Genomic DNA, 17530 nt, shown 5'->3' on the forward strand with positions numbered 1-17530 from the left:
CCCATGAACCCCACTGCTGTGGTCGCGGGCGCGCAGCGCCCGGCCTGCGCCGTGGCGGGGGCGGCGCCCGCGCCCGCCGCCACCCCGCCGACGCGGCCCCTCCTGAGGCACGTGCACTACGAGAGCCTGGTGGCTGGCATGAGCGGCGGCGTCATCTCTACCCTCGTGCTGCACCCGCTGGACCTCGTCAAGATCCGCTTCGCAGGTGAGGCGCCCCCGCCGCGCCTGGTTGGTCTCCTCGGGAGCAGGTCCCGTCACCGGCAGGGGCTTCTCCCAGGGAAGTGCGGCCAGCGTGACGGCCCGACGCTACGCAGGGCTCCTCGGAAGGAAGTCCCACTGCAGTCAGTGGGGCTCCCTCCCAGCGAAGCGTGGGCGGGCTGGCAGCCGCAGAGCGCGAGCCTGTGCGGGTCTCCTCAGAAGTCAGTCCCGTCCTAGTCAGTGGCTTCCTCCCAGGTCAGTGTGAAGGCGGCGGCAGAGGAGGCGCTTGGCAGGCGGCTGCCTGTTCTGAGGGGGCAGTCCACGCGCGTCTGCTCAGAAGGAAGTCCCAGTTTATGTGATAGGCTTCCTCTCCAGAAAGCGTAGATTGTGGGGACCTCTCCAAACTGTCAGGATGGGCAGCAAAAGCCAAGTGCGCTTCAGTGTCAGTAAGTGTAAAGTCATGTGCATTGGGGCAAAGAATCCACACTTCACATACAGGCTGATGGGTTCTGAGCAGTCTGTGACAGATCAGGAGAGAGATCTTGGGGTGGCGGTGGACAGGTCGATGAAAGTGTCAACCCAATGTGTGGCGGCAGTAAAGAAGGCCAATTCTATGCTTGGGATCATTAGAAAAGGTATTGAGAACAAAACAGCTAATATTATAATGCCGTTGTACAAATCAACGGTAAGGCCACACCTGGAGTATTGTGTCCAGTTCTGGTCAAAAAGGATATAGTGGAAATGGAAAAGGTGTAAAACAGAGCGACTAAGATGATTACGGGGCTGGGGCACTTCCTTATGAGGAAAGGCTACATCTTTGGGCTTCTTCAGCTTTGAAAAGACACGCCTGAGGGGGGACATGATTGAGACATACAAAATTATGTGTGGGAAGGATAAAGTGGGTAGAGAGATGCTCTTTACACTCTCACATAACACCAGAGCCAGGGGACATCCACTCAAATTGAGTGTTGGGAGGGTTAGGACAGACAAAAGAAAATATTTCTTTACTCAGCGTGTGGTCGGTCTGTGGAACTCCTTGCCGCAGGATGTGGTGATGGCATCTGGCCTTGGACGCCTTTAAAAGGGGATTGGACAAGTTTCTGGAGGAAAAATCCATTACGGGTTACAAGCCATGATGCATATGTGCAACCTCCTGATTTTAGAAATGGGCTATGTCAGAATGCCAATGCAAGGGAGGGCACCAAGATGCAGGTCTCTTGTTATTTGGTGTGCTTCCTGGGGCATCTGGTGGGCCACTGGAAGCTGGACTAGATGGGCCTATAGCCTGATCCAGCAGGGCTTTTGTTATTTTCTGTGTACACTCCCCTTCAGAGTCATTCCAGGCTCAAGGGGAGCAAAATGGAGGCTCCCACCACCCAGAATGGCTCTGAAGGGGACCAGGAGGGGCCCCTTGCACGCTTTGGTGAGGCTCCCTGCAAAATGCATCGCTTTGCATCTCTTCTAGCTACACCACTGTTTCATGTATTCATCACAGTATTTAGCTGTGGGAGTGCGCATATCCCAGGTTGGGAACCACTGGGTTAGGAAATGCTCCCAGAGAACCACTGTCTGTTGCAGCAAACATTGAACTGGAGGAACCAATGGTCTGACTTGGTATAAGGCAGTTTCCTGTGTTGTTCTCTCTGGCCCAGACCTGTGACTGCTTGCATGGAAGCAAATCCTACTTAGGTCTGAGTAAATGTGCTTACTTAGCAGATAAGTCTTGTGGTATTGATGGATGCTCCTAAGCCTTGCTTCTAATGAATTTAGATGCCCTGAGGTGAAGTTGTTTCCTGGGTCACTCACCATATTGGTGCAAAAGTGAAGCTTTGGATTGGAGGTGTGGCATTAGGTATTTTGGGGGAGGAGGGCTAAAGGTTATTTCAGTGTTGTGAAGATATGAAAAGAGAAGCCTCTGTGTGGAATAAGGAGTTGGGAATTGGTAGCCAACCTCAATCTCTCTTAGGGTCCAGTTCTCTCCAATATGTCGAAGCCAGTGCAGCCACATGCAACCCCAAGATAAGGGAAAAAACATTCTTGTACCTTGAGGAAGCATCTGTGATTGCCCCCCCCCCATGCAGGATACAGTGCACACCCCATTGGCACAGCTGCTTCAGTGTAGGAAATTTGGATAGGATTGAACCCTTAGACATACCTAACTACAGGATTCAGAACAACCAGACTTCTCTGCTGTATAGCAACATGCAGTCAGCCATCCACTAGAATGCTTTTGGAAAATCTTCCTTGTTAGAGGTCAGCTACAGTGGTGTCCTTTGTGGAAGAAGACCTTCATCCATTTACAATGGTAGCATGAAGCTGTCTTAAATTGAGGTGGATCTTTAGTTCATCTAGCTCAAGACTACCTGTTTGACTGGCAATAGCTCCAGGATTTCAGATGGAGCAATGCCAGGGATTGAGCCTGAAATTTCTTGCTTGCATTCTTCCCGCTAACTTGGGCCATATAACTCCAGATGGACTTTCTGACCACATGACTGTAAGAATTACTGTGTGGTGGAACATGAAATTTCCTTGAAGCATGAGTTCATGTAGCCACAGCTGTAAATTGCAGCAAAAACATTATAGCATATAGGTGGGGCCTCTTTATCCATGGATTCAGCATCCATAGATTTGCCTCACCACAAATGCCAAACCCCTAATCATCTCCCCCTCCCCACCCACAGACCAACCAGATGTGACCAGAACCTCATTTTTAACAGAGGTTTTACTGGAAGTTGTCTGAACACTGTTCTGGAGGCCATTCTGAGTCTCAACAAGTCTGTGTGAAGGGGCGTGCGGCCTCTCTGAGGCTCAGAAAACCACCCAGAACCATTTTTGGATGATTTCCGGTATTACAGAAGTTGTCTGAAAACCACTCCAGGGGCCATTCTGAGCCTAAGAGAGGCTGTGCACCACCTCACACAACCAACGCTCAGAAAGTCTCCTGGAGGTGTTTTTGTACAACTTCTGGATTTACCAGAAGAACAGTTAGCAACTACGCTATCTGATTTTTGAATAGCCTCAGGCCTTGAGACAATTAGTTATCTGATCTTTCCATCACCCTTTGGCAACACACCAAAATCAGGTCACAACCCACCAGTGGATTCCAACCCACAGTTTGGGAACCACTGAGTAGGTCTTCTGCCACTGAGCAACAGTGGTCTTGATTACAGTTGCTCATGACTCAGGCTTAACTATACTAGTTAAGCAAGTTCCCAAATTAAATTTTCTATATCTGCTATAATACTATGTCACACATCTGCAAGTCTTTCTTTCTGAATTATCTAATGGTGTACTTGGGAAGACTGCTGTAGGAAGCAGAGGGGGGAGTAATAGGCTGTATTCAGGGAATCTGTTGTTTCATTGGGAGTGAGCCTTGCAGCTACTCCTCCCTGTCTCCAAATTTCACAGGGAGATATCACTGCTTTTCCCAGCTGTGCAATACAATCCTATACATGTTTACTGGGAGGTCTGTCCTAGTTTGTTAAACAGAGCTACTTCCAGGTATGTTGTTTAGGATTACAGCAGCCTTAGGGCTTGATCTAGCGCTATGCACACCAGCTTTCCACCAGTGTGCACTGTCGCAAACATGCCATAAACCACAATTGCGAGCAGTTCCATGGGCCCAGTGCCAGAGCTAGCCCAGTGCAAGCTCCCGCTGGATACTATGGCAGCCATTTTTGGTGCCATGGCAGCCCTGCGCGCTAGGCAGCTCAGGATTGGGCTGTTAGTGAGCGATCTGTGCCTATTTGATATTGGTAAGTATCACATTAATTCCTATCCATATCTCAGACATATTTGTACACCTAGCAACCATCGTGTTAGGGAAACAGTTGACCTGGCCCTTGAAGTTAGGGCTGTCTATCCTGAAAACAAAGGGTGGAGGATACATGTGGGCATACAGTTATGCATAGCATTTGCTCCAAAAACAGATTTATCATTTGGGGGGCATTTTGTTTTTATATTTAGCCTATGGGCAAACACTCTTTTGTTGAATTAAGTATAATGCAGTGGCCCCATAGAATGCTCTTCAGGATACTGCCAACTGATACTCTCAGGGCGCAATCCTAACCCCTTATGTCAGTGCTTTCTAGCACTGACATAAGGTCACTGCAGCTCTGAGGTAAGGGAACAAACATTCCCTTACTTTGAGGAGGCCTCTGTGAGTGCCACCCAACTGCAAGATGCAACACATGTCCCATGGACACAGATATGCCAATTCTGGAAAGCACTGGCATAAGGGGTTAGGTTTGCGCCCTCGGTCTTATTAGTTTGGTCTGAAAGATTCTGTGTCTCATTAATTTATCATCTCTTCAGCACACATGTTATACTATTTGAGTTTAATGTTTTTCTTTATTGTGTACAATTCTCATCTGGAAATTGTCTCCTTCCAGTGTGGGGTATGTTATATTGGTTACTGACTTGTTTTAGACTAATCTTCGGTTGTCTTGTGTAGTGAGTGATGGCTTGGAGCTGAGACCAAAATACAATGGTATCCTGCACTGTTTGTCATCCATCTGGAAACGGGAAGGATTACGTGGCTTATACCAAGGTGTGACTCCAAACATGTGGGGAGCAGGTGCCTCTTGGGGCCTCTACTTTTTCTTGTAAGTTAGAATACTTTCTACTGTTCTATTTAAATATTGGAAATGCACCTTTTTTGTGCATGTCAGCATACTGAAGATATACCTTCATATTAAGCCTGCGTGTTCTTAAAGGTTGAATGGTAAGTAAGAGTACATGACAATCATACCACTGTGTGTTGTCCAAATTTGTCACAAGTCTCATAGGGGATAATGTAGTTTTTATAATTTTATATTGAGCTTAAGTACTTGTAGGCACCAGTATTTTTTTGTAAATCACACTGGCCTAGGATGATGCAAGTTAAACTGAATGTATGCAATGAGATACAAGCAAATTGTTTTTCTCACATTTTATACCACCCTATAAGGTGATATACATGAATCCTCCCCCCTTTTATCCTCACAACAACCCTGTGCAGTAGGTTAAGCTGAGAGATAGTGGCTGGTCTATGATAACTCAGCAAGTTTCATGGCTGAGTAAAGCCATGGTCCAGGTCCAACACTAACTGCTACACCACACTTGCCATTGTTACTATAGTCATAAATTTAAATTTGTATTGGTCACCAAGTGCTGCTCTTTTTACTTGGGCCAATCAGAAGTAAATCAGACTAGAGAAACAGAGTTGCTTCTGCAAGCAAAGTTTCTGGGATCCGTCTTCTGGGTTGGACTCAGACTCACTAGTCACATTAAACTATACTTCTGAGGACCATCTGCTCACCATAAAGTATTTTACACTATCAGTGCTAACCTTGAAAGGATCTTGGCACCAGACACTGCAATTCATTGGAAGGACTTTGAGCTGGGGAAGCCAGTGCCAGTGTGATTCCTAATTTTACCCTCATTCAATGAAATTAAGTAGTGACAGTTATTTCATAAGTAGCTTGAGTTAATGGTGAAAGAAGCTGACTGTCTGCCATGAACTTTGCCAGACCCAGGGCCAAGCCTGAAGATTGCACTGAGCTAAGCTACTAATTGTTAACAGCTTTTACTTGTCTGACTTCTGTTGCTTGCCTGGCCTTGCTCCAAATTACTGTTCACCAGCCAGTGACTAAAGCTTATTATGTTTGGCACCCATACAGCGTGAGGTTATTGAAGTAGTTATAAGATCTGTATAATAAAGTTACATAGACCACATTTTTGTTTGATGCTTTAGAATATAGCTGTTTTCATAGCAGCTTTTTTCAGGCTAGTACAGCTCCAATAAAAATTAAAATGAACAATCTTTTAGGGCCCCCTAAATGTCACTTTGAGCTTAGCATGAACTGCTATAATTAAAAAAATTATTAGTTAACATCTTTTCTTTCTGTGTTTATGTACTATTTCAAGTTCATGTGTATTTTTATTATCTAAATGATTTATATCCTATCTGTCCAGAGCTCAAGAGTGCTAACAAATTAACATTAAATAAAACACCGTAATATACATAATAAAAAAACAATTGATAAAATTTCAAGCAGCAGTGCATACTCCATAAATCACCATAGCAGCATCTAGTAAAATGTAAATATAAACTACTAAAAGCAACCCTCCAAAATAAGATGGCCAAAGGAACATTAAAATCATAATGCCACTAGCAATAGCAATAACTGCAACTCACACTCTACCTTTCCTGAGCTGACATAAATGTGTCTGGTGGAGTACTGCTAATGTTCTTGACTCATAAGGAAGAGAGTGCCATAGCTGTAGCACCATCACAGAAAAGACCCTGCTTCTAACTTCTACAAGCTTTTGACACTCAAAGCAGGGCCCCTCAGATTACCATAGGGCAGTAATTTTCAACCAGTGTGCCACGGCACATTGGTGCACGGCAAATGATTTGCAGGTGCGTCACAGGAGTTTGGGGATCATTTATTAGTAGGGCCATTGAGAGATGTAAGCCCCCCCCAGCAGTATGGTGTGCCTTGACAATTTTAGTGCCTTGTCAGTGTGCTGCGAGATAAAAAGGTTGAAAATTGCTGACTTTGGATGTGCCAGAATATACAGGGATGGGCCCAACAGAATTGAACTTCTGAGCTCCAGCAAATGGGTAAGCCTCTGCATTCTGGACTATGTGCAGTTTCCGAATGGTCTTTGAGAGCATAGACTGCATTACAGTGCATTACATAGACTGCATTACAGTGATCTAATGAATATGTCACCAAGACTTGCACCACTGTGGCCAGGTCCGACTGATTCGGGTATAGCCACAGCCAAAGCTGGACAAAAGCTCCTCTGGCCGCAACTGCCAGTTTGTGATCCAGTCACATTTTGTATATAGCTGTGGATCCAGAAGGAGCCCCTAGGCTACACACCTGTTCCTACAGAAGGAGTGCAACCCCATTCAGAACAGGTGTACAGTCTAACACCTGAGTCATGGACTTCTGTTTTGTCTAGGTTTAATTTCAGCCTATTAATCCTCATCCAGTTTGCAGCTTCTCCAGGCAAGGCTCTAAGATCTTGATGGCACCCTCAGAATTTGATGGAAAGGAGAGATGGAGCCGAGTATCATCACTCAGCAGCATACAAGGAGATCTATAGTTGTGTTGAGAATAACCTTAATCTTTTAATATTGTATTCATGAATATTGTAAAGTTTGTAAATTCAGAAATGTAGTGGCATATCTGAAAACAGTAATGATTAAACATCATTTTAATTAATAGGACTTAAATTAGTCACAGCTAACAACTTAATTTGGCTAAAGCCCTTACTGTGAAAAGCAGAGCTGTAGCATCAGTACGCATAATCTCCAGAGCTCCAGCTCTGACTTCACCCAAAATTGCTTCCGATTCTGACTCCACAACTCTGACTAACTGAGCAGTGCTGTGGAGATGGAGTCAGAGTCAGAAGCAATTTTGGGTGGAGTCAGAGCTGGAGATTATGCATACTGATGCTACAGCTGTCGGTTTTATATACCGACTCCACAGCCCTGGTTAAAAGCCTAAATGTGTTCAATTATGTGTTTTTGTATATAGCTATGACTAGGACATAAAGAACCAAATGGTTAATTCCATGGGAGCTTTGAACTGTAGCCTGTCTGCCTTCTCCACATTGTAAACCACTTCTTAAATGTAGGAAAGTCTCAGAAGCAGTTTGCGAAGAATACTTGGGGTATGCTGTTTGAAGGCAAATGAAAATATCCTTCTAGCTGTGCATAAGTTTTTTTGTTGTTGTTGTTGTGCCTGAAGTGATGCTTTGGATTTCAGCCCATCTATTTTATATACATAAAGATGATTTCTAAGATCCTTCCTAGTTCTAACATTCTGTGATTCTGAGGGATGTGTCTGCTCTGTCTATATAGTTTTGTGTTTATATAGAGATAATGCATTGCAACTAATTGTCTAGATTTCTTAATCTTAACATTTCACTCCTCAGCTATAATGCCATAAAAGCCTATAAGAAGGAAGATAAGCTGGAAAGCCTTGGAGCAACCGAACACCTAGTGTCTGCTGCTGAGGCTGGTGAGGAAAATAGGATTAAGATATACTTCTAGCATGTCTGCTGAATTTTGTCCTGGATCAATTTTGTTGCTTCCTTCAGGTCACAGTGCTAATGTTCAGCTTAGAAAATCTGTTTGATCACTTAAAGAAATGATAGTCTCTTCTTCAGATACTCTAAACTGTTACCCGTACCCTGATAGCTTTTTAGTTAAACTATTGTAATGTGCTGCTATGTAGGAGCAGCCTTTGAAGGCTACTCGGAAACCATCAGCAGGTACAGAAAGCAGCTGCAAGGGTTTAGACAGAGAGTTTATGACAATGTTTCTCAACCAGTGATATGGGTACCAGCAGTGGTACTTGAAGTGGTGTCTGGTGGTACTTGTGGTACCCTCAGACATCTGCTGACCAGCAATAAGACCACTGAAGTTATGTAGCAAACATCAGGAGGCTTGCCACAGTGGGCAGAGCTCCAAAGCATGCTTTTCACCCACTCTAAAAAGCCCTCCTGTCCACCCTGATCCTCTTACTGGCTGATGTTTGTCATGTCACATCTGGCCTCTCAACCCAGAAGTAACTGGCAATCACCAGTTACTTCTGTTGGTACTTCCCGTTGGTGGATCTTGCAAAAGTGGTACAGCAGGGGATTAATGTTGAGAAACGCTGCTTTGTGATCATGCTGCACCTCTTTTTTCAGTTGCACTGACTGCCAATTTGTTTCCTAGCACAAAACAAAGTGTAGATTTTTGCCTTTGAAGCCCTGAATGGCTTTAGACCAGGCCTGTAGGGTTGCCTTCCCCCACTTGAATCTGCCCACCCAGTAAAATCTTCCAGGGAGGTTCTTAAAAGGTTCTGCTGCCATTGGAAATCCAAGAAACGGCAACTTGTGAGCAGGTCTTCTCAGTAGTGGCTCCTGTGTTGTGGAACTCCCTCCCCTTAGAATTATAGTTTGCAGCCTTCCTATTTATTTTCCACCACCAGTTGAAGGCTGTTTGTGAGACATTTGCATATTTTTAAAATAGTTTTATGAATTAGCAGTTCTCACTTAGTTGTGTGGTTTTTAGCTGCTGTTTTGTCGTCCTGGTTTCTCTATTGTATTTGTTTTTTAATATCTTTGTAAGGTGCCCTGAGAAGGACGGAGATATAACATTTTAAAATAAGCTTACTAAACACTTGGATACATTTTCCTCTACAGTAGCAGATTCTGGTAGAGTTACAGTATAAGTTCTTGCATATCCTATTTAATCTCTGTTAAGAAGTGCCCAAAGATATATTGTAAATCTTAACTATACTTTTCTGTTCATGTTTGTCAGTTGAGTGTAGGTAACCTCATTTTCTGCCATTTTAAACCTTGCATGTTTACCTTGTCAGATAAAAATGTTGATCTAAACTTTTTGAAATAGTCAATTGGCAGTATTGGAGTGCATTCCTTTTCTAGGCTGTAAGCCAAGAACCATGCAACTACATAGTTCTGTGTCTAAGGACCTTCCTGCTTGAATTTCTTCCACAGATTTGGTATGACATGATACCCATGAAAATGGTAACCCATGAGGGTCCTTTCAAAGCAGTTTGTGATTTTGCAAGTGAAAAAATAAAGTTTAAAACCCCCCTTGAGCACAGCTGGAGGCCAGTCCTTGGTAATGCCTAAAGTGGCTATCTGGGTTCTGACCTTAATGTTCAGCTTAGAACACATACATCAAATTTTAAATATGCTGCTTCAGGTATTGCATAGCATCAGGGTTTAGCATGACTATTGCAAGTCTGAGGTTTGCTTGTTTTCTGTCTCGCCTTCACATACAATGGGAGGATGTTTTTAGCTTCCATTTGTGGTTTAGAACAAGCTAAGATTTGTCATTACAGTGAACATTTGATTGAATGGACTCATGGGAGGGAAGGGTGTTTCTGTTAGTGCTAAAAGCTCATTAAATCCAAATGCGTTGAGTTCAGTGGAGATGTGCTTATGCAAAATGTTTTCTGCTTTATTAACAGTTAGTCATATACACCCATTGTTTCTGAAGTCTATTAAACTGAGGGTTCAATGCATTTGTAATTTCTGTCTTGGTTAACATCTTATGCTGGGAGCCAGATAGGGGGCATGCATCTCTCATGGTTTTGCTAGACCCCTCAGTGGCTTTTGATACTGTTGGCCATGGTATCCTCCTGGGCTTCCCTGTAGAATGGGATTAGTAGACATCATAGTTGTTTCACTCCTGCCTAGTGTGTAGGTTCCAGAAAGTGATCGGGGGGGGGGGGGTGTGCTGCTGGCCATTGGCCTATAGTGTCCTTTCTTGTCTCCAATGCTGTTTAACATCTGTATGGTGTTATATTAACCATACAGGGATTGTCCAGGGATTTAAGGTCAGTGCCATCAGTATGCTGACAATACCCAGCTCTGTCTCTCCTTTCCAACTGGTTCCAGGGATGCTGTAGAAACTCTCAACCAGTACCTGATAGCTGTGAAGAACTGGATGTGGGCTAATTAACTGAAGCTTAATTCAATCAAGACAGAGGTTTTATTGATCGTGGAGATAGAGAAAATGGGAGTGGGCTTACAACCTGCTGTGGATGGTATTGCGCTTTCCCTGAATCTCCTGGACCTATGTTGTGCTTGGAGATTTGGCTAATGACTAAGGCCAGGAGTGCCTTCTTCAGGAAGGGCAGTAGTAGTACACTCTTGCATTGTGTGTGGAGGGAGGATGAATTTGAAATGCTGCCCTTCAGTGTTTCTGATGATACAATTGCCAAATTTTCCACCTGTTAGGAGCCATGACTCTCTGTATTACAAACCCAATATGGGTAACGAAGACTCAGCTTGTGTTGCAATATGAAGCTGGTGTTGACTCTTCGAAAAGGCAGTACAAGGGAATGCTTGATGCCCTTATGAAAATATACAAGTATGAAGGTATACGTGGCTTATACAAGGTAAGATAATGAAAAGCCATGGCCAAAAGTAGTAGTATTTAGTATGGAGGCTACCTCATTACTATTGTCACACTGTGTGTACTGACAGGGTTACTGAATGAGTTTCATTATCATTTGCTAATAGGCTTCAGTGTTGTCATACTTGCCTCCCCATTTTTCCCAGTTTTTTTATTTTGTCACCAACCCATATTTCGGACTCTGGCAAATATTGTGAAGAACAGGATCTAAACAGAGTTGAGAACAGCCTATCTAAGTCATTTCTGTCCTCTAGCACTTTTGCTGATTCCTTTGTGTTGATGCATATTCCTACTAAAATCAGTATACTGGTCGTCCCTCTTTATCCACTGGGGTTCTATTCTGGAACCCCTCATGGATAAAAAAAAATCAGTGGAAAAACAGATTTCATGACACACTTCCAGGTTTCTTGCCCCTCTGTTGCTCCTAATGGAATAAGGTTGGGCCTCGACATCCTCAGGTGTTTGATTCTGGAACTCCCTGCTGATACCATAAAATGTGTTAAATAAAAGCAGTTTAAAAAAATTAAAAAGTGTGTCCCTTTACAATTGTGGTTTAAAAACGGCTTTTCTTACTGTTGTAGAGAGGCAGTCAGCAATTAGAAATGCAAACCCCCTGCCTTTTCCTGGCTCAGCTGATGAATGGAATGATCGCTTGCATGACTGTCTCTCTCCAACAGTAAGAAAAACAGTTTTTTAAACTATGATTTTAAAGGGATGGGATTCTTTCCCATTCTCCACATTCCATCTCATTTGCATTGGCCTTTTGTGTTGAGTCAAATCCATGTATAAAAAATCCATGTATAACAAGTTTGGACCTGTACATGATACGAAGATTTGAAAAATTGTGCTGCATCAGGTGTCAGTGGGACAGTTGTTTATACCTGGGAAGTGGCTTCTCTTGGCTAGAAGTTTGGATTTTCTTTTCGCAGGGGAGAAAGGGTTCCCAGCCTGGATCAAAGGCATCTTGTTTTCCCCCAAAATGTTGCATTTTGAAACTGTTATCAACCCTTATCTTGTAATTCTGTAACAAGCAAAGAGTAAAAATCCTATTTCTGCTGAGAAATAGGATGGACATGGCAAAAGTCCATACTTCCCAATCTTAATCTCTGTATTCTCTTACAGTAGACTGCAAAGAGAATGGTTTTTCACTTTTCTCAGCACTGATGAATGATTAAGGGATTTCTTGTTGTGATGTGGGACAACTGGAACTGAAAGTGTGTGTGAGGTTAGATAAACTGGACCTTGTCTTCGGGTCATGGGGATGTGTTTCCTAGCAGTTCCTATAGAAGACTTTCCTAATAACACCCCATAGACTGGGAGTGCATGGTGAAAAATTTTCACTGTTAAAAATGCATGTTTTTCAGCATCAATAATTCTAATTTATATTAATATTTTTCACTGGAACCATAGAAACTGGAAATTGTTAATTTTGTTACCCCTGTGGCTATTAGTGCTTACCAAGAATGCAATCCTATGTATGCCTTACACTTGTGTTCTGGGAGCGTAAAGTCCTTTACAGCTGTTGTAAAAGGTGATATGCCATTTAGAGCAGCTGGGCTGCCACCGCAAATGGTGATGGTGGCCTACCAGCAGTTCCTGGATGTCCCCTGGGACTGGTAGTCAGCACAGGGGGTGGGAGGGAGGTGGGGAGGGGTGGAATGGGACAAATTGCAGGCTGACAGTGGTGCTGTCAGTATCCTATTCCCCCTTCCAGGCCCCAATCCGCCTTACTGAATCTACTCAGACTTGTGCCAGCTAAATCTCAGGCACAAGTCCAAGTAGACCCATTCCAGAGCAAGAGGCTTACCCCAGGTTAGGGAATAAATGTTCCCTTACCCAGAGGAGAACTGCCCCACCCCTGTTAGCAAGATGTAACACATGCTGCAGTGGTGCATCTGCATGGGCAGGGGACGGAAAAGATAGGATTGGATTGTAAGTGAAGCTTAGACGTGTACTCACGCGTTGCTTTCTTTCTCCCTTCAAGTAAAGAATTAAAATAGTGGCACATTGGCATAACAAATAGAGAGTAAGTGATAACCACCAATGTACCACTTGGTGTTTCATAGTACTCTGCATTTCAAGTTAAGGTTTGGGTAGCAATAAGTACATTAGAATATTTAAAGATGAGAATTAGAATAATGCTTTGAGAAAATTTAGTCTGTTGGCTGGATTAATTTATCATACCGGGCTAAACTCTCTGAAAAATCTATGTTTTTGTAGGGATTTGTACCTGGTCTGTTTGGAACGTCTCATGGAGCACTTCAGTTCATGGCATATGAGGAGCTAAAAATAATGTATAATAGATATCAAAACAGGCGGTCAGACCTGAAACTGGTAAGATGTTCTACCAAATGGAAAGATCTGGTTTATATACAGAATATAATCTCATGCTAGTCTGCATTTCATTTGTAAAACTGAGAACAAATCCTGCTTGTAGTATTTCATAAACTGGTCCTTATGCCCCAAGTAAAATTGGCAACACTTAATATTAGCAACATATTGGAATTTGAATATTAAAATAAATAAATATTAATAAATGGACAGACCTGAAAATTGCAAGAAGGTCTTGTGGTAGTAGAAACGTTGCGTGCAGTTTATATTAGTACAATGTCTTTCTTTTTTTTCCAGAGCACTTTAGAATATATCAGTATGGCAGCATTGTCAAAGATATTTGCCGTTTCAGCAACATACCCATATCAGGTTGTGAGGGCCCGTCTTCAAGATCAGCACAACAGATACTCAGGAGTAGTTGATGTTATCTGTAGAACATGGAGGTAGGCCTGAAGATCTGCTGTGAAAGAGGTCCTTTCTATAGTTGATGCTGTTCATAAAAGTTTAAAAGTCTTAACTCCCTCCTTTCATCTCTGAATGTACTACATCAGGAATAGTAATTTATAATTATTTTAGAGCAGTACAAAACATGCATGAATGGGTTTGCTAAAACTGGTAAAGTTTAAGATGAAAATTTATTTCTAGGTTAATCTTATTTTAATTTCAGTTCACAAAGCACAGACAAATGTAACAGTCACACAAATGTGAGAAATGTGAAGGCAGAGCTTTGTTGCTCAAGACAGTGATGGTTTTGCAGAGGGTTGGAATGTACACTTAGGCAATCCCATTATCTTAATTTTTAAATAATTTCACCAGCAGTCTGCAGCATCAGTCTGACCCGTGGTTGGGTGAAGATGTAACTTCTGTGCCTCCCGCACTTTTCCTTTTGACTCTCTTTCATCTTCTGCTGTAGTGGACAGGACTGGAAGGCACAGAGGAAGACATCTTTTCCCATTGCCTGGGACTTTTAAAGGGATGGGCAGGGCCTCTGGATCACATTATGACAATCTGGTTCTTCATGAAGTGTGCCTGTTTTAAAAATAAAGTGTAGTAAAATTCACATTATCTGGTACTTAAATACTGGAAATCTCATTTAACCGATATGTCTGATGGGTGATACTGGTTAAACGAGCAGGTTGCTTAATGAAAAATCAGTTATCAACCTGCTCACCTTCCTCAAAGTCCCCTTATCGAGGAAGCACTGTAAGGTAGATAAGTGGGTTTTTACTGCATATGGAGGAAATTCACCTGGCATATGAAGCCACATGACCCACTGCATTCTGCATAAAAAGAAATATTTCATGTGTTCCCAGTGTGCAACAGTGAGTCTGAAAATCTTTATTTATTTTCACCACTAAATCTGATATTGGAGGTTTTCTGCACATATTTGGGAAAAAAACTGCTGTGCCAGAAGAGAGATGGTGTCAGTGACTGAGTTAGTAGTAGGATATGTTTTGAAATTGCTAGAGACAAGAATGTATAGTATTGTGGCTTGCTAAACCCAGAATTCTGATGCCAGTTAGCCATGATTAATTTCACTAAAGTTAAAAGGACAATTTGTAGTTTTTCATATTGTTAGTTTACAGTGGGATATCGATACAGGGGGCCCCAATATCTGTGGGTTCACTTATCTGTGAATCAGGTCCAGGCCCCCCAGCACACACACCCCACCACATACGCATTGCCTCCAGAGGGGCTTCTAAGCTCAGCAGAGGCTGAGGATGTCCATCCCCAGCCTCTACCAAGCTCAGACCGAGCTCTGAAGGCAAAAAAAGTGACTTTCTGTTTCACAGAGAAACTGGAACTGACTTTTTAATGCTTTATAAAGCATCAGGAGGCGTAGGGAAGCTCTAGTCTGCAGAGTTCCCCTCGCCTCTGGGGGACAGACCCCCAGGACTGCGGGCATGGGCATTCACCCATGTTTGCGGTTTCAGCTTATCCATGGAGTGTTCCAAAAGGAACCCCAGCAGATAAGGAGGCATGCCTGTCTGGTTGTTTTGGCATTTTTCTGAATTTTTTTTTTCTTCAGAAATTCAAGATAGTAGAAGTAGAATTGTAGCCTGAAGGAATTGTTTAAAAGAGTAAACTATTTGATAGGAAAAATTATTCGGCTGTGCTTGAAAGTTGTCAGTGAATGTTTTCTGTTTTTCCATAGGCAAGAAGGAGTTCATGGATTTTACAAAGGAATTATACCCAATGTGATCAGAGTAACTCCTGCATGCTGTATTACATTTGTAGTATATGAAAAAGTATCCCAGTTCTTACTTGGCTTTAAGAATGGTGACTAAATATTGACAAGAAGGGCATTTTTCATGCTTTGACATTGTATCACATCAGAAACACCACACAGCTGTCTGGCTTCTGGTACACGCAGAAGATGATGGAGACTAGAGTATATTTTTCTTATGCTAGAGATGGATCTTCTGAGCTTGAATCTGCAGTCTTTGACTGGAATATTATTTCTATTCTAACCATGCAAGTGAGTGAGTGACTAGATGCAGTCCAGCAACAGCTCTATATTTTTAAATCTGTTTTATAACGAATTATTCTACTTAGCCCTATCCTGAGAAAAGCAATGGACACTTCATTGTACAGTGGCAGGAAGCTGACACTCCTGGGTATGTCTCTAATAAATTGTGTATGTGTTGATCTGTGATTATGTTTTCAGCTTTCCTAATTCTTTTGTATGTTCCCATCAGCAGAATTTGACAGAAAGTTTTAGTGGGACCCTTAGTGCAGTACTCAGAAAATGTATTCGCTATGTTTGCCTTGAAAGCTTTAATATAATGAATTGGTTCATATATATTAAACCATTGTTTGATGCTACATGCCCTGAACTCAGATGCCCCTTCTTTGCTATAGTTTTCCGGCACACCAGGATTACAATATGGTTTGCAGCTAAATTAAAAAAATTGGGGCAAGTGCAAGAGCTCAGGGCTCATCTGCACAGCATCAAACCATAGTTTAGTCTGAATGCAACCCAGTGTCCCAATATACCAAAAATGGAACACTAGAGACAGTATTATAAGAACTAAATACTTCAGTTTTTAGACTGAAGTGCTAAAAGCCTATGTGAAATACAGGTGAGTTCCCATATCTGTGGATCTGGTACCCACTGATTCGGGGGGAAGGGGTCCATGCACCCATTAGCTTTATTTAAATGCTTACCCCAGTGAAAATGTTATTCCTTTACAAAGTCGCTGTAAGCATAGAAGCTTATAGCAATGTGCAGGCTGCCTACTGACAGCTTGGACACTTGAAAAGATTAGATTGATCCTATTAACTTTAATCTAGTCTTTTTAAGCATTCAGGCTGCCAGAATGCAGTCTGTATGTCATCCTAAGGCTTGTACACTTATAACGATCTTGTCAAGGAAAAACATTTTTGCTGGGGTAAGCATTAAAACAATGCTTTAAAGGCTGTGCGGGGGGGGGGGGCTGTGGAGACAGGGTTCCCTGTATCTAGTTTTTGTATTACCTGTGGGAGGGTTCCTGAAACTGATCCCTGCAGGTACAGGGGTATGCCTTCACTTTTAAAATCAATATCTATCTTTTGTCACTATCAATTGTATGTTTTTAAAATGCAAGTTCATTAACTCTGTAGGTTAAGCATCAGTAATTGACTTGAGTATCTCTTAGGAGCAACCAGAGCCTCCATAAGAAACAGTAGTTTCTTGGGTTTATTGCTGTTAGACAAGATGGGTTTATTGCTGTTACACAGGTGATAGGTGGGTGATAAAGGCAGTGGAGTCCTCAATACAGTTCTTCCAGAAGCAATCCCAAAACTGAACCAGCACTGATACTATACATGTTGACTCGGAAGCAGGTACTGCTGATTTTAATAGGATGCACTTCTAAGAAAAGTGTGAAAGGGATTGCAGCCATTTATTTATTTATGCAGCCATTTTATTTATTTTCTGATTCTGTGACTTTATAAGCCTCCCTTCTGCATGAGTTCATTGAAATATGATTCATTGAAATTTGGCACTGGTTTGTGCATAAATTGCATTAGAAAAAATCTGTTGTTTGTAAAATTACCCCTACCCATTTTGAAAAGTTATGCAATTAA

General features: G+C 42.5%; 1 protein-coding gene across 1 annotated transcript; it reads left to right on the top strand.

Annotated features, from left to right (window-relative positions):
- Positions 1 to 3: 3 nt before the first annotated feature.
- On the top strand, positions 4 to 16118 carry SLC25A32 (solute carrier family 25 member 32). Its single transcript, XM_066623087.1, has 7 exons — positions 4 to 205; positions 4652 to 4802; positions 8131 to 8216; positions 10954 to 11114; positions 13352 to 13465; positions 13760 to 13905; positions 15618 to 16118. The coding sequence occupies exons 1-7, from the start codon at positions 4 to 6 to the stop codon at positions 15748 to 15750; spliced, it is 993 nt and encodes a 330-aa protein (XP_066479184.1). The 3' UTR covers positions 15751 to 16118.
- Positions 16119 to 17530: the final 1412 nt, after the last annotated feature.

This window comes from Tiliqua scincoides, chromosome 4 (genome assembly GCF_035046505.1).
Source record: "Tiliqua scincoides isolate rTilSci1 chromosome 4, rTilSci1.hap2, whole genome shotgun sequence".
Taxonomy (NCBI): domain Eukaryota; kingdom Metazoa; phylum Chordata; class Lepidosauria; order Squamata; family Scincidae; genus Tiliqua; species Tiliqua scincoides.

Bases quoted from the DNA above. Each gene is read 5' to 3' on its own strand.
- SLC25A32 (XM_066623087.1), top strand. From the start codon at position 4: ATGAACCCCACTGCTGTGGTCGCGGGCGCGCAGCGCCCGGCCTGCGCC. The intron at 206-4,651 runs GTGAGGCGCCCC...TGTCTTGTGTAG, and splicing joins CGTCAAGATCCGCTTCGCAG to TGAGTGATGGCTTGGAGCTG. The intron at 4,803-8,130 runs GTAAGTTAGAAT...TTCACTCCTCAG, and splicing joins TGGGGCCTCTACTTTTTCTT to CTATAATGCCATAAAAGCCT.